Raw genomic sequence first — 21,335 nt, forward strand, 5'->3', positions numbered from 1 at the left:
ACTTACTTCAATACCTGTTTCAGGTTGTCTGTTTGGGACTTCTTTCTTCTGCTGCTCTTGAGATTCTTTTAAATGTGATTCACAATATGTAAATGAGTAAAATGAGGGCATTAGAGTGAACCTTTGTGAGATCTGCTCTGAGTCTTGTAATCCACACTCTGAAGGACAGTCCAGGGAATCAAACTCACTGGGGTGGCTCTTAGATTGACGAAGGCGCAACCACGGTGACAAGACCCAAGGCTACCAAAAAATAACACACATAAGCTGCCTACATTTATAAGGATGCCACTGAATAATCAAAGTAAATTTATTTCTGAATTACATAAGGATCATGAAACAGAAACATTAACTCTCATGTTATAAAAACAGTAGTAAAATACAGTACACAGGAATGTCAATTGAATGACAACAATGAAAGTACAATAGCAAATGAAAAATAGTAACTTTTAACTTTAAATACAAAGTGAAGCAATTTAATATGAAATTTTGTTAATAAGAAAAATATATGTCCCATGTCTTTATTACATACTGTACAAAATAAAATATTGCACCTTTCATATAATAAATATATACAAAGAGTATGTTACAAATGATCTTTCTTTTAATTTAATAACCTTCAACAATCAAATGTGATTGATGATTAACAACTCATGGGCTGGTGTGTCCTCCTCACTGTCTCCCATCCATTCCCAATCACCAAAGCCTCCACATACAGTAGTGCTCATCCCAGTGTCAGTGAAGCTGAAGTTAGAACAAAAGAGACCGTGCGCTCAGAATATGGTAGAGAAACTCAGCAAGCTTGTCCACAGACACATCCAAAGCCAAAATGCACTGTTCAGTTATTACTGACCAGGAACTAGGCTCAGCACAGCCTGCGGCAGGTAACTTTGTTGCCAAGAAGATGTAGGCAGCAGGTGTACAGGCAGCTGAGACCCTGAATAAAGAAGTATGACCACTTATTTGGACTTGTGTGCCATCTAAAGACACAACTGGTAGCATACAGGGGAAAGACCCCATAACCAAATCACCTTCAGAACTTACAATTTAATGCTGGCCTGAACTCACTTCAGCAACAACACTTACTCCAAACCTAACCTCCATCCTGACACTATCACTAACACCAGCACTGGCCCCAATCTAAACCCAGTCCAACCCTGACTGAACCTGGTCCTAACCCTAACCCTTAAAGCCACCTCTAGCCTTAACCTTAACTTCCTTTCTCACCTAACCCAATTCTAGCTCTAATCCTAAAACTGAAACTAACCCTTACCCTTTTCCCCAAATCTTAAACTAAATTCTGACTCCAACCCCTGGTCCTTAGTGTAACTTCTAACCTAAGTCACTTTGGATTTACCGAAAAATCAGCCCAAAACAATTATTTACTATAAAAATTATTTTCAACTATCGTGTTTCTTATTTGGATTACTTTCTTATAAATTTTCCAAAATAAAATCCTCAGGAATACTACTTTATGCATAAATTAGGTCTAATAAGGCTTTGGTTTTCTGTTTGTGTGCAATAGAATAGTGCTTAGAAAAAGTTTCATTCACAGCTCTTAAAAGAAAGCTCTGAATATACTACAAAATCAGTAGAAAAGGTTAACTTTCCCTCTTCTTTGACTTCCAAGATGCCTCATTTGATCATAGATTTCTGTCGTTGTACCAATGGCGGCAATATCTACTCTGTGTTTTCTTTCTTGGGTGTTCTAAAAGCAAGGACAAGATGCCACGCTTCCATGAACGCTTGGGTCAGTCAGTGTGATAGCCTATCCAGAGAGATGGTTTCTTTTTCACAGACTAAACCGAGGATCTATGAAAATGCCATTAATCTCAACATCTTAACAACTACTGGCCAGAGCTTCTAAAATGCGCATACCTTATAAAACTGTTGAAAACCTGCAACTTGAGAGAAGAGGAAGTCATCAGTTGCTGTGTTTCCCAGGTTTTTAGGATGTACCACTCTGCTAGTCTACAAATCACAGGAAAGAGGCAGCATGTGATGATGCGCTCATAATCTTGGTGATTTCTTGATTCAACTGACATGATAAGGTCCCAAGTGCAGTGGCATGCATGCTATAGTATTTTTGTTCATCCTTGAATACATCATTTTTAAAAATTGGAATATAAAACTACCATGGGAAAATTTCACTTTACATCTTAACAGTGGTGTTTTTGCATCAACCTCTGTTTGATCCATAGAATCTGGTCTTTTAAGAAATACATGTTTTTGAGTCAGCGACATGGGGAAATTGCTTTTATATTCTACTTTTATCTTCACAGCAGCATCATGACCCCTCCAAAGGTTTATCCCTCTTGACATGACTGGCAGCACCTTTGTTTGTAGAGGTCTAGAGAACACAAATTAAGATGTTTTACAAACATACAGTAGTGAGTTGTGTCTGTGCAGTCTCCTGCAAAAAAGAAAAAAAATCTATAACATATAGCTTATTAGAGACCTAATTAAAAATTATTTGACTTTATGAAAAGCCATAAATTGAGATCACAGAGTGAGGTGAAGAAACCAGCTTTGGGTCAGGGCCATTGTTTTGCACAAGAGTCAGAAGTGCATTGGACTCCGTTTCAGCTCAGCCAAGTGACCTCTCGCTGCTCTCTGGGCCCTCCCAGTCCCTCTCGCCCATGCTGCTCCTTTGAGTTCTCAGAGCAGCAATGCTTAACTTTTGCAGGGTCATGGACTCCTTGAAAAACTTATGAAAGCTACACACCTGCTCCCTAGAAAAATAAACCTACAATTTTTACATGTAATTTCAGGACATCAGCATACATACCCAAGCCCATCCATGGAATTTTTGTCTTAGCACGTAAGACTACCAGGCAGAAGAGAAGTGTGTGGAGAGACTGCCAGTGCTTGTCAGAAAGGCAGTAACCAATGATGCTGGCATGCTACTAATCCAACTGCTTTTTCTCTAGAGAACATGGAGCTGCACCCACCTAAAGGAGTTCATCCCCTGATGTCCCAAGCTACCAAATCCATTCTGAATAACCCCTCAGTTGGGACACTGATGAGGTAATCACTAGTAGTCTCTGGTGCAGTGATGGTAGCATCAGGATCTGATGCCATCAAGGCCTCTGGGGCAGTGGAGATACCTGGGAGGTGTACGTACTATCACAGGAAGGCCCAAGACAGTGCCGCCAGGAAATTGGTTTCTTTTTCTGTACACAGTGTCTCTCGGCCACAGGTTTGCAACTCCTTGTGTGGATACAGTCGACTTTCCGAGACTGGAAACCCCTGCCACAGGCTGCTGTACAGGGCTTCCAAGGGCCTGCATGCCAACACACATCACAGGCCCCTGATGTGCAGTTCCTTCTTAAGGTAGGTCTGAAGTGAAAAACAAAACAGAAAAACAAAAAATAGGAGAGGCAGGGTGTAACTTTTTGCTGGGACCAAGCCTTTTTACCTTACTCCATACTATGTATTAAAGGTTGGATGGAGAGTCTAAGACCAAGATATTCCTCTGCTTTTATGCCATATAGGCTAGAACGACAGTGACAACATTCTCCACCACCCGGGGCAGAGTGCACCTGCTTAGATGTGCTCTGATGAAGAGGGCATGGCAAGCAAATCATATGTTTCCACTGACTTCCAACACCAAGTCAAGGCACACACATCCTGACTAGCTGGAAGAAATCAATCTTGGCAAGGAAGAGAATTATTTACTAGAATGATCTACAATAAGCCACCTCAAATTCGTTAACGAGACTTCAATTTTCTGTTTGTAAGCACTCAAAACATACTGTGGTGTATGACTTCATATGTGAGCAATCTTGTCTGCTAAAAGAAGTACTCTTTTTTACATTTAGGTCACACCAAGACTTGCAGTCAGAAACTACTGAAGACCATATGAGAATAAGAATGTATCTCTGATTTCCTTGCCTTTTAAAACAGGATGGAAAGTTAATACTCTCTGATTTTTGAAAAGACATATGCTAAAGAGGATAGAGCCAAACTTAGTGGGCCCACTTTGGGGTATCTGCCCTTGTTCCCTAAGGCAGGGCTCCTGAAGACATATTTGCACTGCTTGAGAGTGTCTTCCAGTTCCAAAGATGACTGGAAGAGGGCCCTAACTTGAGCTGGTTGAAGAAATATATTTCTCTTAGGATTTGGAGGTTGCTAGAACCAGGCATGCAAACCTGAAGCGTGGAGTATTAGGTGACTATATTCTTCCACATCGGCCAGAAATATAGAAAAAAACCAGTTTTCATAAAAAGCAAAGAATGAAGCAGAAACACACAGAACTGCAGAGATGAGAGAAGAGAAAAAAAACAATGACTTCCCATTTCTTAGTTGTAGTCCTTCCTGAGGTCTGACTGCATGCTCCCTGTTCTCCCTTTGGATTCTATGAGATATTTTTGTTGTCCTATTAAACGTTCTTTATCAGGGCACACAAATCCATAAGGAGTGTTTTACGGGAAATGTAATAAAATGGAGAAATTTGTGATATCCAAGAACTCTGACAGTATTGCACGTAGTTGGAAGTAATCCTATGATTAGCCAGTAGGGGGAGACTCTATCAAAGGGTTTACTTAACACAGTGCTGTCCCACCAAACTGTTTATACGGTTTATGGAAGAGGTGGGTGTCCTGTTAGCTGCTTTTGTTTTCCCCAGTGGGTATGAATCTTAGGGACCAAAAACTGAGTCACTTTGAACAACAGAGAAGAGACTGAGTACTCCTCAACCATCCCTATACAGAGATCAGCTTTCCATTGAAGAAACTTGAACAAATATTCAAATAATATATTTAAAAGAATACCAAATTATTGTGCACAAGTATTGGGTGGTCTTGTCTTATTAATAAATCCCTCACCCTCTTTGCATAAATCATTCCAAGTTGACTTTTGTTTCCAGCCCAAAGGATTGTAAAACAGCCCCTTTTGCTCCAATGAAAGGCAGGGCCAGTGGGAAGTCAAAGACAGGACTACTGAGCTTTCTAAATACAAAGAATGAGAGAGGCACAGGGAGCTATGGACCAACACAGAAGCTGAAGCCCAGGAAAGCTTAGAGGCTGGTCACTAAGGATACAGTAGAAAAAATAATAATAAATAAAAAGCAAGGTCTGTCCAGTAGAGGGCATAACTTCCTCCTGGCCAGGGACAAGACTCAGGACAGGGACACCTGAGCCAGGTGAATGCAGTCTGGGCACCTGCACTATGCATATAACTGGGGTTCATGTGTTTTCTACATGAAGCATGAGTGCAGAAATGGCAGCAGAAATCTTAAAGGAACCCTGTTTCTACTAGCTTTTTTCAATTTCTCACTTCTATTCAGTCTGGCTCCACTTCTGCCTCAAGTAACTCCTTTCACTATCAGCCAGATGGAACTGCTGATTCTGAGGGCAGTAGATCCCAAGCCTGCCTGGTTATTCAAAGCAGGCAGAAGCAAACAGCTTTAAAATGCTGTAGATGGCCAGGCAATCTCATGAAGGTTCTGATTCACTGCTGAGGTGAGGCCCAAGAATCTCTATTTTACAGAAATTTCCTAGGTGATTCTGATTTCAGAAGTTAGAAATCACCATTTTGAGAAACCAACTTTCTGTGTCCTCAGCATTCTGTAGGTCCCCATGTTGTCACCTTGCCATAAGTCTGGGCTAGCTCCACCCTGACAATTCCCATTCCCTCTATAACTTTTCAATGGAAGCCACAGCTCCCAAAACCTTCCCAGGGCATATGGTAAACACTAGCAGACAGCCTGCCCACCACTGATCCTCCACCCACGCCACTAATGCTACTCCTTCTACAATACTATCTAACATTTCCTGAGGCCCTACTATGGCAAATGAGGGGTCTCCATTGCTCCCTGTCCACCCACTCAAAAGTGAGATCTAACATCTCACCTACCTATAGAGAGCCCATGGTCATAAACCAATCCAGCAGAAGAGGTCTGTGGGAAAAAGGGGGCTAAAACACAGCAGAAGAAACCCTCGACAGCTTTCTATACTAACCAACTTCATCCCTCATCCATAAACCACCAGATATCTGAGGAAAAAATATTAACACCATGAAAGAAAAGCACCAGGTTATAAAAACAGAGCAGCCAATCCTGGAGGAAACAGAAATAAAAGAGAAAATGAATGGTAACTTGACTCCCTGCCACTCTGACTCACCCCCAGCTCTAGGATTTTTCTTCCATTATTAAAAAAAAGTCTACCCTTTAATTTCACTTTCATATCTCTTGGTCTAAAACCCAATTTAATCAGATTTTGAGCCTCTTGATAGATCCTTCTACACTCTTTATCTTCTGTATTATATTTTCTGCCTCTTATTTTTTGCTACCTTTGATTGGAAAGTATGTGACATATCTGAGAAACTGACAGAAGGACAGTGTGGCTGGAACATGAAGAGTGAGACAGCGTGAGATAACGGATGAGGTTGTGAAGAAAAGTAGGACTTGAGCGTGTGGTTTTTTTTTTTTTTTTTTTTTTTTTTGAGATAGAGTCTTGCTCTGTTGCCCAGGCTGGAGTACAGTGGCGTGATCTTGGCTCACTGCAGCCTCCACCTCCCAGGTTCAAGCAATTCTCCTGCCTCAGCCTCCCAAGTAGCTGGGATCACAGGCATGTGCAACCATGCCCAGCTAATTTTGTATTTTTAATAGAGATGGGGTTTCACCATGTTGGCCAGGCTGGTCTCGAACTCCTGACTTCAAGTGATCTGCCTGCCTCAGCCTTCCAAAGTACTGGGATTACAAGTGTGAGCCACCATGCCCAGGCAAGCATGTGGTATTTTATAGGGCACATTGAGGATTTGGTCCATCTTCCTAAGAGCAAGTAAAGCCTCTAAAGTAATTTTAGTCTAGCAGGGAGCTGGGTTGTGGTGGTGGTAGGATCAGATTTGCATCTGGGAAAACTCACTCTGGCTGTACTGTGGAGACTGGGTTGGAAAGGAGCATGGATGGATGAAGGGGGACCAGTTGGACAGCTGTGACAGTATACCAGGTGAGATATGATGGTGGTTTGGCCAAGGGTAATGGTGGCAGAAAAGAAAAAATGAAGATGAGTTCAAGAAAAAAATATGAAGAATAAAAAATCATATAAAAAAGTAATCAGGAAAGTACACATTACAATGAGATAAATTTTCATCCATCAGATTGGCAAAAATTTTAAAAGACTGCAAACCTATATCATGTTGATGAAAAGGGGGCAACTCTCACATATTGCTGGTATAGAAATTTTGATGGCAATTTGGTAGTATCAAAATGAGCATTCCTACCAATTCAATTCCATTATCTAAAATCTACCCTATAAAAATATTACCCTTTGTGTACAAAGATATATGTTCCAGGATATTTACTGAAGCTTCCTTTATAATAGCAAAAAGTTTGAAACTATCCAATGTCCAACATTGGATATTAAGTACAAAATATCCAACAGAATATTAAGTACAAAATTTAGACAGAATATTGAGTAGAATAGAATAGAATATTAAGTACAAAATTAAAAAGAATAAAGTTAATCTTTACTTGATGGGAATCATCTATAATATATTCTTAGGTAGAAAAAGCAAGTTTCAGAAAAATATGTATGTGACCATGTATGTATTTGCGTTTTAAATATATCTTTGTGAATGCAAAGTAAAGCATCCGGGACGATGCATATCAATCTGTGTGTGGTCTGTATCTTCTCAGGAAAATAGGAAACTTAGGTTGTCTGTTGAGAATGAGAGCAGCCGTTCCAAACATTTTCCATTTGAGGAGAATGGTTTTGGCTTGAAATCACTTTGTGGGGAATAGGAAATGCAACTGACTCTACATTGCCAAACCTTACTGAAGGCTCAAAATGGTAACCCAGCCAATTGTCAAGGTCATCTCATTTTCTCCAGCAAGACTCAGGACATGGAAAAGGAAGAAATAGCTAGATATTGAGCATCTTCCATGACCCAGGCTGCCTCGTGTTTCACACTAAGCTAAATCATTAAAACTTTCTAAACATAAGTTCACATGGATGATAATATCCCACTTTGCAGATTAGGTGGCTAGGCAGTCCAGGGTCACACAATAAGTGAGTGATATAATAGAACTCCCAAGCCCCTGATTAGTGTGCCTTCTAGGCTCTCTCCCCACTTTCTGCTGGCTGGGGTGCTGTTCTCTTGGATGGTAGAGCTGCCAGATGGAGGGCATCTGGATCTCTGGATGACCCAATGAACAAAGCTCTTCTATCCCTAAACCATCTACCAGCTCAGACTTTTATAAAACGAGAAAAGCAAACTCCACTTTTAACCTCCTCAACAAGATTAAAGTTTATTTTACTATCTGCTAACCACTGTGACAATATCCTAATCAAAACATTTTCTAAAGAGAAATAAAGTAGTTCATTAAAAGCATTAAGAAGATTTAATCTGTAAGCCTAAATGGAATATTATTAGGCTTGATTAACTTAGTATATAGAGGGAGAAGTATCTGCCTTTTCTCAATGATATCCTTTTCGCCCTTTTACCACAGAGTGTTGTCCCTTTATTGTTTAACATCCAAATAATTTGTAATTATAAATAGTGCACATTAACTAGTATTTCAGTATAATATATACTATTGAAGGTGACACTAAATAAATCATAATTGAAAACTGTCAATTATGAGAGTTGGTAGAAACTAGAAAGGATCCCATTTTCAGGCAGTTATAATCATTGTCCTGAGTCAGGAGAGAATGTGTGCTGCTCTGGGGTGGGGCCCCTACCTCCTTCTGTCATCACAGTTGGAGTCAGAGCTGTTGTGTTGACAAGCTGTGTGACGCTGCTGCATCCTCACAGCACGGCCCATGCAACGTCCAGGACACTGGAACAAAAAAGCACAATGCAGTGTAAAGCCTACAAGCTCATGCATGCTGTGTGTACTAAGATCATGTACTGAGGCAGGATAGCTGAAGACCTATTACAAGGGGACTGTAACCAACTGTCCCCAGGGGGAAGTTAAAGAGGATTAGGGTACAGCTCTGTGGACCAGACACCTCTTTTTCAGAGTCAGGAAGAAACTGCCTAAGCTTACCATCCCCTCTGTATTAGTCCGTTTTCACACTGCTCTAAAGACATACCCGAGACTGGGTAATTTACAAAGGAAAGAGGTTTAATTGACTCACAGTTCAGCATGGCTGGGGAAGCTCAGAAGACTTACAATCATGTCAGAAGGTGAAGGGGAAGCAAGGCACCTTCTTCACAAGCGGCAGGGAGGAGAAGTGAGTGCCAAGTGAAGGGAGAAGAGCCCCTTTATAAAACAATCAGATCTTGTGAGAACTCACTCACTATCATGAGAACAGCATGAGGGAAACTGTCGCCATGATCCAACTGCCTCCACCTTGTCTCTCCCTTGACATGTGAGGATTGTGGGGATTAAAATTCAAGACGAGATTTGGGTGAGGACAAAAAGCCTAACCATATCATTCTGCCCATGGCCCCTCCCAAATCTCATGTTCCTTTCACATTTCAAAAGCATTCATGCCTTCCCAACAGTCCCCCAAAGTCTTAATTCATTCCAGCATTAACCCAAAAGTCCAAGTCCAAAGTCTCATCTGAAATAAGGCAAGTCTCTTCTGCCTATGAGGCTGTAACATCAAAAGTAAATTAGTTACTTCCTAGATACAGTGGAGGTACAGGCAGTGGGTAAATACACCCATTCCAAATGGGAGAAGTTGGCCAAAATAATGGGACTATAGGCCCCATACAAGGCCAAAATCCAATGGGGCAGTCAAATCTTAAAGTTCCGATATGATCTCCTTTGACCCCATGTCTCACATCCAGACGTGACCCCATGTCTTCCGTCATGCTGATGCAAGAGGTGGGCTCCCATGGCCTTAGGCAGCTCCTCCTCTGTGGCTTTGCAGGGTACAGTCCTCACTCCCGGCTGCTTTCATGGGCTGGTGTTAAGTGACTGGCTTTTCCAGGCACACAGCACAAGCTGTCAGTAGATCTACCATTCTGGGGTCAGGAGGACAGTGGTCCTCTTCTCACAGCTCCACTAGGCAATGCCCCAGTGGGGACTCTGTGTGGAGGCTCCAACCCCACATTTCCCTTCTGCACTTCTGTAACAGAGGTTCTTTATGAGGGCCCTACCCCTGTGGCAAACTTCTGTCTGGACATCTAGGCTTTTCCACACATTCCTCTGAAATCTAGGCAGAGGTTCTCAAACCTCAGTTTTTGACTTCTGTGCACCTGCAGGCCCAACACCATGCGTAAGCTGCCAAGGGTTGGGGCTTGCACCCTCTGAAGCAATGGCCTGAGTTGTATGTTGGTTCCTTTTAGCCATGGCTGAGACACAGGGCACCAAGTGCTCGGACTGCACAAAGCAGCAAGTTCCTGGGCTCAGCCCAGGAAACCACTTTTTTCTCCTATGCCTCAGGGTATGTGATGGGAGGGGCTGCTGTGAAGACCACTGACGTGACCTGGAGACATTTTCCCCATTGTCTTGGCATTTTGCTCCTCATTCCTTATGCAAATTTCTGCAGCCAGCTTGAATTTCTCCTCAGAAAATGGGTTTTTCTTTTCCATTGCATCCTCAGGCTGCAAATTTTCCAAACTTTTATGCTCTGCTTCCCTTTCAAACATAAGTTCCAATTCCAAGTCATCTCTTTGTGAATGCATAAAACTGAATGCTTTTAAGAGCATCCAAGTCACATCTTGAATGCTTTGCTGCTTAGAAATTTCTGCCACCAGATACCCTAAATCATCTCTCTCAAGTTCAACATTCCACATATCTCTAGGACAGGGGCAAAATGCCTCCATTCTCTTTGCTAAAGCATAGCAAGAGTCACCTTTGCTCTAGTTCCCAAGAAGTTCCTCATCTCCACCTGAGACCATCTCAGCCTGGACTTTATTGTCCATACCACTATCAGCATTTTGGTCAAAACCCTTCAACAGGTCTCTAGGAAGTTCCAAACTTTCCCAAATCTTCCTGTCTTCTTCTGAGCCCTCCAAACTGTTCCAATCTGTGCCTGTTACTCAGTTCCAAAGTCGCTTCCACATTTTTGGGTATCTTTATAGCAGCATCCCTCTCTCTGCTGTACCAATTTACTATATTAGTTCATTTTTACACTTCTATAAAGAAATACCTGAGACTGAGTAATTTACAAAGGAAAGAGGTTTAATTGACTCACATATCTGCATGGCTGAGGAGTCCTCAGGAAACTTAAAATCATGATGGAAGGCAAAGAGGAAGCAAGGCACTTTCTTCACAAGGCAGCAGGAAGGAGAAGTGCCGAAGGGGGAAAAGCCCCTTATAAAACCATCAGATCTTGTGAGAACTCACTCACTATCACAAGAACAGCATGGGGGAGACTGCCCCCATGACTCAATTACCTCCACCTGGTCTCTCCCTTGACATGTGGGGATTTTGAGGATTATGGGGATTATAATTCAAGATGAGATCTGGGTGGGGACACAAAGCCTAACCATATCACCCTCCTTTCTCCCACAAAACTTAGACCACCTCTGGGGAGAAGGAAAAAAATGACAGGGCAAATCTTGAATCAATTGGGCTTAAGTCCGGAAATGACTATGCTTAAAACCATAAATGTCTGCCAAGTTTTGGTTTTTCTGCCGTGAGCAAAAATGAAGACTTTTGTTCTAAGGTGAGTTCAATTACAGGAAAAAAATTTTAAAATTTTGACATTCAGTTCTTAAAATTTTTACTTATTTATAATAATGCCTATTAATTTGTCCTTATAATTTATTTTATGCTTAAAAAGGTCTTTACTGACATAATAGTTCTACTTGCATTTACTTACTTTTACACTTAGCTCTTTAATCAAGTTAGAATTTATTTTGGTGTATGTTCTGAGTCTGTGCTCTGATTTTATTTTTCTTACATTAGCTAGCCAATTTGTCTTATACTGCCTTTTTTCTGTTTTTGGCTAACCACTTTATTGAGATACAATTTACAAACTATGCAATTTGCCATCAAATGTTAACGGAATTTAGAGTTGTATAACCTTTACCATAATCAATTTTAGAACATGATCATCATCCCCAAAAGAAACCCCATACCTTTAACAGTCACTCCTAATTCCTCCGATTGCTTCTTTCCCCAGGCCTCGGCAACCATTAGTCTACCTTTTGTCTCTACAAATTTCCCTGTTCTGAACACTTTGTATAAATGGTACCATGCAGAGTGGTCCTTTGCATCTGTCTTCCTTCAATTACCATAATGTTTTCAAGGTTTAGCCCTATTGTAGCATATATCAGTCCTTCATTCCTTTTGATGGTCAAATATTCAATTGTGCAAGCATACCACAGCACATCTACTCACCAGTTGTTTCCCTTTTTTATTATTATGGGGTGTTGTTATTTGGGTTGTTTCTACTTAATGACATTGTGGTTATTATTAATAATTCTTCAACAAATATTCATGTACAAGTTTTTGTGTGGACATATGTTCCATTTCTTTTTCTTTTTTGAGATGGAATCTCGCTCTGTTGCCCAGGCTGGAGTGCAGTGGCATGGTCTCAGCTCACTGTGAGCCCTGCCTCCCGGGTTCACGCCATTCTCCTGCCTCAGCCTCCTGAGCAGCTGGGACTACAGGCGCACGCCACCACGACTGGCTAATTTTTTGTACTTTTAGTAGAGATGGGGTTTCACCGTGTTAGCCAGGATGACCTCATGATCCGCCCGCCTTGGCCTCCCATAGTGCTGGGATTACAGGTGTTAGCCACCGCGCCTGGCCTCCATTTCTTATTTGTATTTTTTTGCCCTAGGATGTAGATCCTGAATGTTTCATTTCTTTCGGATACATACCTAGGGGTGGAATTTCTGGGTCATATAATAGATCTAATCTAACATTTTGAGGAACTGCTAGGGCGTTTTCTAAAGTGTCTGTACCATTTTACATTCCCATCAGCAGCATGAAGGTTCCAATTTCTCCACATCCTCACCAACATTTGTCACTATCTCTTTGACTAATGCCATCCCAGTGAGCCAAAAATTGTATCTTATTGTGGTTTTGACTTGCATTTTTTAATGACTAATGGAAAGCATCTCTTCATGTGCTTATTGGCCATTTGTATATCTTGCTAATAGTTTATTTGTGTTTTTATTATTGAGTTGTAAGTATTCTTTACATATTTTAGAGATAAGCTCCTTTTTGACATGCAGTTTTTAAGCATTTTCTCCCATTCTCTAGGTTGTCTGTTTACTTTCTTGATGGTTTCCTTTGCAGCACAAAAGTTTTTAATTTTGATGCAGTCCAATTTATCTATTTTTGTTGTTGTTGCTTATGCTTTTGTTGTTATATCTAAGAAGCCATTTCCTAATCCAAGCCATGAAAATTTACACCTATATTTTTTTCCAATAGTTTTATAGATTGAGCTCTTAAATTTAGTTCTCTGATTCATTTTATTTTTTCGTATGTGGTGTAAAGGGTCCAACTTCCTTTTTTGGTTGTCCTGCATCACTTGTTTAAAAGACTATTCTTCCCCCATTGAATGGTTTCTCAACCTTACAGAAAATCAGTTGATTTTATATATATATATATGGGTTTATCTCTGGACTCAATTCAATTTCATTGATCTATATGTCCATCCTGTGTCAGTACCATACTATCTTGATTACTATAGCTTTTTGGTAAGTTTTGAAATCAGGAAGTCTGAGTCCAGCAACTTTGTTCCTTTTCAAAATTGTTTTGGTTATTCTGTGTCTCTTCTATTTCCACATGAATTTTAGGATCAGACTGTCAACGTCTGCAAAGAAACCAGATGAAATTTTGATAGTGATCACATTGAATTTGTAGATAAATTTCGAGAGTATTGTGTTACTAGTAATAATAAGTCTTACAGCTTTCCATTTATTTAGATCTTCTTTAGTTTCTTGAAAAATATTTTGTAGTTTTATATCTTTTATTTTTAAAACAATGTTTTCTCCTATGATTAACTGCCTTTAAATGTTAAAGTCAATCTGGTCCGTTTCTGAGCTCTGATTATACATCATAACCTGTGTCTCTTCCGCACTAATGCTGTACTATTTTACTCATGACAGTTTTGCATCATGCTCTGACATAGGATGAGGAAAGTCTCTCTATACCTCCAATACTTTTTTAAAATAAAAATTTATGTCTTTATTGTCATATTATCTCCCATGTGAATGCCAGAATTATCTTTAATTCCACAAAAAAAGTTCTACTATGATGTTAATAGGAATTGTATTACATGCATATATTCATTTAAGGAAATCGACATCTTCATAGTACTGAGATTTTCCATTCAGGAGTATAATAAGTCTTTTATTTGCTCAACTTTTATGTGTTTCAATAAGGTGTTATATTTTTATTTATGGGTTCCTACACATTAAACTTTTTCCTAAGTATTTTTATTATAACATTATTAAAGGTGGCATTTGGGATGAAGATTCTGAGGCTTTTGTGCAGATACCACTAATGTTCCCCGCCTCATTTTCCTGAAGGCTGCTTTTATTCTTACTGCCCTAAACTGGTCTACCTTGGAGCTTCTGTTATGGCATCACTGCATTCAAAGAACCCAAACTTGGTTCACTTTTGTACTGGAAGACAGAGATACTATGATTTCTAAATGTAAACCTTGAGGTCAAAGACATACATTCATTTCAGAGACCAGTCAGATTCCTGCCCCCCTGCCCCAAAAGTAGTTTATTGGAAACAAGGTGATTAATATCACCTTGTGATTATTATCACACTATCTGTGTGGACAGATAGTGCTGTCCACACACTAGATGTGTTAGCTTTACCTGGTTCCCTGGTTCCCACTGAACACATGGATAACCAAAACATGGTTTTCTTCCCAGAGGCCGGTCTTTAGGGGCACATGCTCTTGGAGACACCACCTGCACAGTTCCATTGGCTTTTGTCCGCTTGCACGTCACCTGCCGACTGTGGTATCCTTCACCACAAGACACAGAGCACTGTGACCACACACTTGTGAACCACCTAGGAACAAAAACTACAGGACTTTAGTAAGGACTGGTATGCCAGACCTTAGAGGGGGCGTCTCATCAAAGGAAAAAGCTGATCCCAACACCACGGCTGTCTTAGGCTGTCACATGTCGCTATGGGAATGGGAAGCAGCATAGATGACTCCCAGCCTTTTTCTCAGACCTTCTTTAACTCGGGAGCAACAGTGTCATCATGTAGAGATGACTACTTTAGGAATGGGGTACAGCTGTCTTCAGGTTTATGATGAGCTGTTACTTGTGTGGCCCTAGAGGGTAAAGCTGGGGCAAATTTAGGAGGAAATTTCCAAAAGGTGGAGTTCAACTCACTGAAACTAAAATGAAGAAAATATATTTCCAGCATCTAAGTGTTGTTCACCCTGCAAGATACTTACATGTTAGCTTGTATAATTCTCATGTTATTCCCATTCTTGTAGAAAAGAAACTGATGTCCACTGAATTGAATAACTTAGCTATGACCACATGACTAACCTGCCAGCAGAGCTGGGATTGGATTCTAGATTTATCTGACTCTAAAGTTCATGCTTTAATGATTATAGGAGACTGAACTTGGAGCTGGACACCTTTGAGATATTGAGTGCTTTGTCTGTTGGGACAAAGATGCTGTTGCGAGACTGCAGAGCAGGGGTTTCTAACCTGATGTCCACGGTTATCCAAGGAAACCACATACTTGGATGGAAAAAGAATTCCGTCTTCATTGTCACTAAGCTCTAACTGAAATTTAATATTTCCTTCAATTATAGAAACATAGGCCACAAGTACAGTAGCATTAATAATACCTGTGATTTTGTTACCAATAGAAATCATAGCTATTTACACATTACGACAAGTATCTCAAAATATCATTTATATTCATCACCATATTAAAATTAAAGCACAACTATATCTTGTTATTTTTTGTGTTGATAGAGAAGTACATCTATATCAGATCTTTTTTGTTTGTTTGTTTGTTTTGAGACGGAGTCTCATTCTGTCGCCCAGGCTGAGTGCAGTGGTGTGATCTCGGCTCGCTGCAACCGTTGCCTCCCGGGTTCACATCATTCTCCTGCCTCAGCCTCCCGAGTAGGTGGGACTACAGGCGTCCACCACCATGGCTGGCTAATTTTTTTGTATTTTTAGTAGAGATGGGGTTTCACCATGTTAGCCAAGATGTTCTTGATCTCCTGACCTCGTGATCCGCCCGCCTTGGCCTCCCAAAGTGCTAAGATTACTGGCGTGAGCCACCGCACCCGGCAATATATCAGATCTTTAAAAATATTTCACTAAATGAACTTCAATATAATTGGTTTCCATTGTAATCAAATGTATTTTATTTTACATATTTAAAAACCTTGCTCTGAGACGGTAGCCACAGGCTTCTCCAAACCACCAGAGGGAGCCTCAGCACAGAAATGATGAGAAGCCTTGATGTAGAGGGATCTGGGATTAGATGATCTCTATGGTCTCTGCTAGGTATGAAAGTGTGGGACTATTTATCCTAGGAGTGTGCAAAGATTTTAGAATATTTGAGAAACAAGACTGCTGACATATTTCCCAATGTGGATTCTCTCCACGTTTTGAAAATCAAGAAATGCCATAAAACAGCTTTCTCAATCATGTTACTCCAAGTTACTGAAGCATGAGTTTGCTGCTTTCTGACAGATGACCTTAACATGAGATCTCCCTTTTGAGAATTACAAAGGGTACTGGAAGACCTATCGGTTAGGGTGCCTGCAATATTGATAGCCCTCCTAAGAACATGTCCAAAGACACCTATTTTGCTTTACACTGTGACCCTGCCTCCCACTCTCCTCCAAGGCACTCTTAGAGACTGGATCTAGTGTGGACATCTGCCCAAGGGCAGTGAGCTATATAACATTAAACATTTCTCCAGTTTCTCATCAGTAAGATGTTAGTATCTTCTTCATTGGTTTGTACTCAACAAATGCTTTTTTATTTGTTAATTGTTTTTACTATGGATTTTGGTACTATTTGGTCAACTATCTGCTAGGGTCTGTGTTGTAATCATTCATTTATGAGTTCATAAATATTTATAGGGAGTATATGATGGAGCAGACATTGTGCTAAGTGCTAGGAATAAATTATTGAGCAAAACACCTGCGGATTTACTCCCCGTAGAATTTACGGTCTAGTGGGAGAGCAAAACAGACAACTGTGGTAAGAATTATGAAGAATGATAAGGACATATAAAAATCATACAGCATAAGGCGTGATTTACTTTGGAGGGCCAAGTTCAGGGATGGTTTCCCTGAACATGTATTGAGGTATATATAGATGAACAGAAATGATTAAGTAAAGAGAGAGGGGACAGTGTCCTAGGCAGAGGGAGAAGTATGTGCAAAGCCTCGGAGTCAGGAAACACAATAGTATATCTAAGGGACCAAAAAAAGACCAGCATGGAAGGAGATCAAATAACCAGTGTGGGAGAGACAAGCAATAAAAGAGATAGCCCAAGGCCCAAATATGAAGGGACTTCAATTCTTCCACTCATTTACTCAGTCAGTCAGCAAATATTTACTGAGCACCTACTATTGCTAGGCACTATTTCAAACATGAGGTAAAAAGATGTACAAGATAGTCACAATCCCAGTGCTGGGAATTTTGGCCTTTGTCCTAAAATAAATGTGTAAATTGCACATGGCATCATTTGCAAAGCAAAAATGTAAAATATATTTTTAGTTGGACACTCAGGATTACAGTTTATTTAAAAATAATTTTTTAAAAGTAGATATGTTTACTGAGAACCTCCCACGTGACAGGTACTGAGTTAGACACTTTATAATCAATTTTTCATTTAATTTTCAAGATCATCTTTTGAAGTCGATATTTTTATTTGCAGAGGTAGAAACCTAATGAAACTAAGAGAACCATCATGATGAATTTGTTTCAAATATCTTTATTCTTAGAGAGTGGACAAAGTACTCCAGGGAGGGAAATAAGAACCAGGAGACTCCTGGAGTAGTCCATGTAAGAAACAATGACGGCTTGGACTTTAGTGGTAACAGTGGAAATGGACAAGAATGGATGGAAGTGAGAGAAAGAGGGGCGTCTAGGATGTAGTCATCAAGATCTGAAATACTGGGGATGGAGTAAGTTTGCTGGAGGCCATGAATTTGATTTTGGACATTTAAAAATTACTGATTTGTATTACCTATTGCTTAGAAAGCTTATTAATGGTTTTACCTCCAGGGTCAAGTCTAGAGAACTGTGTTTTTAACTAGTGCCTCTGGTGATTCTGGCCCACTGAATTATCTCCTAAGTAAACCCAAGAAATTAGCCTCACTAAAGTCTTAAAGAACTGATAGGACTGTGTGTGCAGGAAGCAGGTTTGGGTAGTGATTGAGAGCAGGGGCTCTAAAATCAGACTATCTCAATTTGAATTCTGGTCCTTATAACTGTATGGCCTAGGGGAGTTTCCCCATCTATGAAACAGAAAATTAACAACATCTACCTCACAGGCCACTGTGATCCATGTAAGGCACTTAGCAGGATGCCTAGTATACAGTAAGTGATAAAAAAAAACTTAGCTATTGAATTATTGTGTCCAAATTACTGCACCTTTCAAAACAAACAAAAACTTGGTGTTGATGAGATACAAAGAGTGACTTCACTTACCTCGCTGGGCAGTCCTGGATGTTACAGGGCTCAAACCCAGCCAGTGGCTTCTGGAGGTGATCACACAGGGCCTCACTCACTTCCTGCCCATTGGCCATCACACACTGGGGTCTCTGAATGCGGGCTCCCAAATGACCACAGGTGGCAGAACAATGTGACCAGTTACCAGGCTCCCAAAAAGGCTCTGCGGAAAGAAAACAAAATATCATGACAGCCCCAAAAGAGAAATGATGACGAGCTGGAGAGGACATGGCCAAAAACCACCATGAGATGTTTTTTGGTTCTTTAAGTCTGGTTCTTTAAGTAGCATATGGAGAGAAAGCCATCTCATAGTGCAAGGGAGTCCTCTAAATCTTCTTTTCCCTCAACTAATTTACTGTAATAACTGGTGAGAATGGCGGCCAGAATGGGGTCCTTGGACCACAGCCTGGAGAGGGACTATCATCAGCCAGCTGGGTCTGCCAGAAAAATCCCAGAGAGAGAGGAGGCACTCTCAGCAGTGGGCTGCCTCCTCAGCGTTCTCTAACCACAGCCAACAGGACAAGAGAGGAGGGCCTCTCTAGGGGATGCCCTAACGGGTTCAATTTCTCAAAAGCGGATCAGGCAGAGAAACGAAAGATGATTTAGCAGGAGGAACAGGGACTAGGGATTAAGCAGTAAGGTTAAAGATGCATTTGAGTTCTGTTCCTATTTTTCCATTAATTCTTAATCTAAACTTCAGATTGATCCTGTAACTGCATAAATAATTTGTCACAGAGACATCTGAAGAGATAAATGTAGGAGTTTCCTTTACAAGAGTAGAAGCCGACCACCTCCAGTAATCCCAGCTTTTTAAAAATTTTAGTCCCTATTCCAAACAGCCTTTCCCTTCCCTGCTGACACTCAGCAAAAGATGAGGTAGGACATGATGATGATGGATTTGTGTGTGATCACAGAAGGTGCCAGATTTTCCTGTAATAATCGCAAATAATTAATAGCTACCAGCTGTGTCCGTAGGCTCTCTCACATAGCAGAGTGATTTCTTTCACTTGTTTTCCAGTTTTTCCTTCTGATTTTTGAAGTTCGTTTTAAATTGCACATGGCATCATTTGCAAAGCAAAAATGTAAAATATATTTTTAGTTGGACACTCAGGATTACAGTTTATTTAAAAATAATTTTTTAAAAGTAGATATGTTTACTGAGAACCTCCCAGGTGACAGGTACTGAGTTAGACACTTTATAATCAATTTTTCATTTAATTTTCAAGATCATCTTGTGAAGTTGATATTTTTATTTGCAGAGGCAGAAACTGAATGAAACTGAGTAACTTGCCCGAGGTCTGTCACCTGTTAGCTGGACTGGATCCCAAGTGTGTCTGACTCTATTATGCCACATTTCACAAAGATACCTTGGCAGTTCAAGGCAGGACATGTGCATTTCTTTTAAAATGTGTGGTTTTTTTTATTGAGGTATAATTCATATACAATAAAGTGATTATATCTCAGGTGTGCAGTTTTACAAGGTTTCACAATTGTAAGCACTTACGTAACCATGATCCAAAGCAAGGGATGTAATATTTTCATCATCCCCCTCTTGCCTCTTTCCAATCGATTGCTCTCCCCTCCCAGGCAGCAGTTTGTCCATTTCTATCAGTATACATTAGTTTTACTTATTCTTGGACTTCATATAATACGTACTCTTGTGTATTTGGTTTCTTTTTTTTTTTTGAGACAGAGTCTCACTCTGTCACCCAGGCTGGAGTGCGGTGGCATGATCTCGGCTCAGTGCAGCCTCTGCCTCCCCAGGTTCAAGCGATTCTCCTGCCTCAGCCTCCCAAGAAGCTGGGATTACAGGTGTGCACCACCGCGCCCGGCTAATTTTTGTATTTTCAGTAGAGATGGGGTTTCATCATGTTGGCCAGGCTGGTCTCAAACCCCTGACCTCGTGATCCACCCTCTTCAGCCTCCTGAAGTGCTGGGATTACAGGCGTGAGCCACTGCGCCCGGCCTTTGGTTTCTTACGTTGCTTAGCATAATGTTTTTGAGATTCACTCATATCATTGTGCATGTCAGCAGTTCATTTCATTTCTTCTATTGCTGAATAATGTTCCCATTGTATAAATATACCATAGTTTTTAATCTATTCTCCTGTCAATGACTATTATCAATAAGTTGAACATTTGTGAACAAAGCTTTTTGTGAACATTTTTTTTTCAGGTAAATACCTGTGAGTGAAACTGCTAGGTCGAGGGTAGGTGTGTGCTTAACTATTTTAGGAGCTGCTAAATAGTCTTCCAAAGTGGTCTAAACATTTTACACACTAAGCAATGCATGAGAGTTTCAGTTGCTTCATACTCTTGCCAAAATTTGGCATTGTCAGTCTTTTTGTTTTTAGCTACTCTACTGGGTATGAAATTGTATGTCACTGAGGTTTTAATTTCCATTTCCCTGATGCCATCTATATATCATCTTTTGTGAAATGTCTGTTCAAGTCTGTTGCCCACTGTGTGTGTGTGTGTGTGTGTGTGTGTGTGTGTGGTAGGAGATATTCATTGTTAACTTGTAGGAGTTCTTTATATATTCTAGACATAAGTTCTTCATCAGACATATGTTCTGCCAATATTTTTCCCAGTCTATGGCTTATGTATTCATTATTCTTATTGGTGTCTTTGATGAGGAGATCTTTAAAATTTTGATGCGGTCCGTCCAATTTGATAACTTGTTTTTGTTTTCTACTTAGTGCTTTTTGACACAAATGCATTTGAAAAGCAGATCATGCCATATCACTACCATATAAGACTCCTCAATGACCTCCCATGTTTTAGGAGTAAACT

At 40.4% G+C, this 21,335-nt stretch overlaps 1 protein-coding gene across 8 annotated transcripts in view; it reads right to left on the reverse strand.

The window, feature by feature from the left end:
• Window positions 1-293: 293 nt before the first annotated feature.
• Window positions 294-21,335, reverse strand: part of ADAMTSL3 (ADAMTS like 3) — a 388,887-nt gene continuing 367,845 nt past the window's right edge. For 3 of the 8 annotated variants that reach the window (XM_054451684.2, XM_063652832.1, XM_063652828.1), the window contains 5 exons: window positions 18,523-18,706; window positions 14,686-14,884; window positions 8,682-8,779; window positions 3,122-3,336; window positions 294-2,410 (listed from right to left, as the gene is read on the reverse strand). In XM_054451684.2, coding sequence (XP_054307659.1) covers window positions 2,304-2,410; window positions 3,122-3,336; window positions 8,682-8,779; window positions 14,686-14,884; window positions 18,523-18,706 — 803 coding nt within the window. In that variant the 3' untranslated portion in view covers window positions 294-2,303. Of the gene's footprint in view, window positions 2,411-3,104; window positions 3,337-8,681; window positions 8,780-14,685; window positions 14,885-18,522; window positions 18,707-21,335 lie in introns of all 8 variants that reach the window. The other 5 variants (XM_054451685.2, XM_063652829.1, XR_010123993.1 and 2 more) reach the window with 4 other exon arrangements.

Source organism: Pongo pygmaeus, chromosome 16 (genome assembly GCF_028885625.2).
Source record: "Pongo pygmaeus isolate AG05252 chromosome 16, NHGRI_mPonPyg2-v2.0_pri, whole genome shotgun sequence".
Taxonomy (NCBI): domain Eukaryota; kingdom Metazoa; phylum Chordata; class Mammalia; order Primates; family Hominidae; genus Pongo; species Pongo pygmaeus.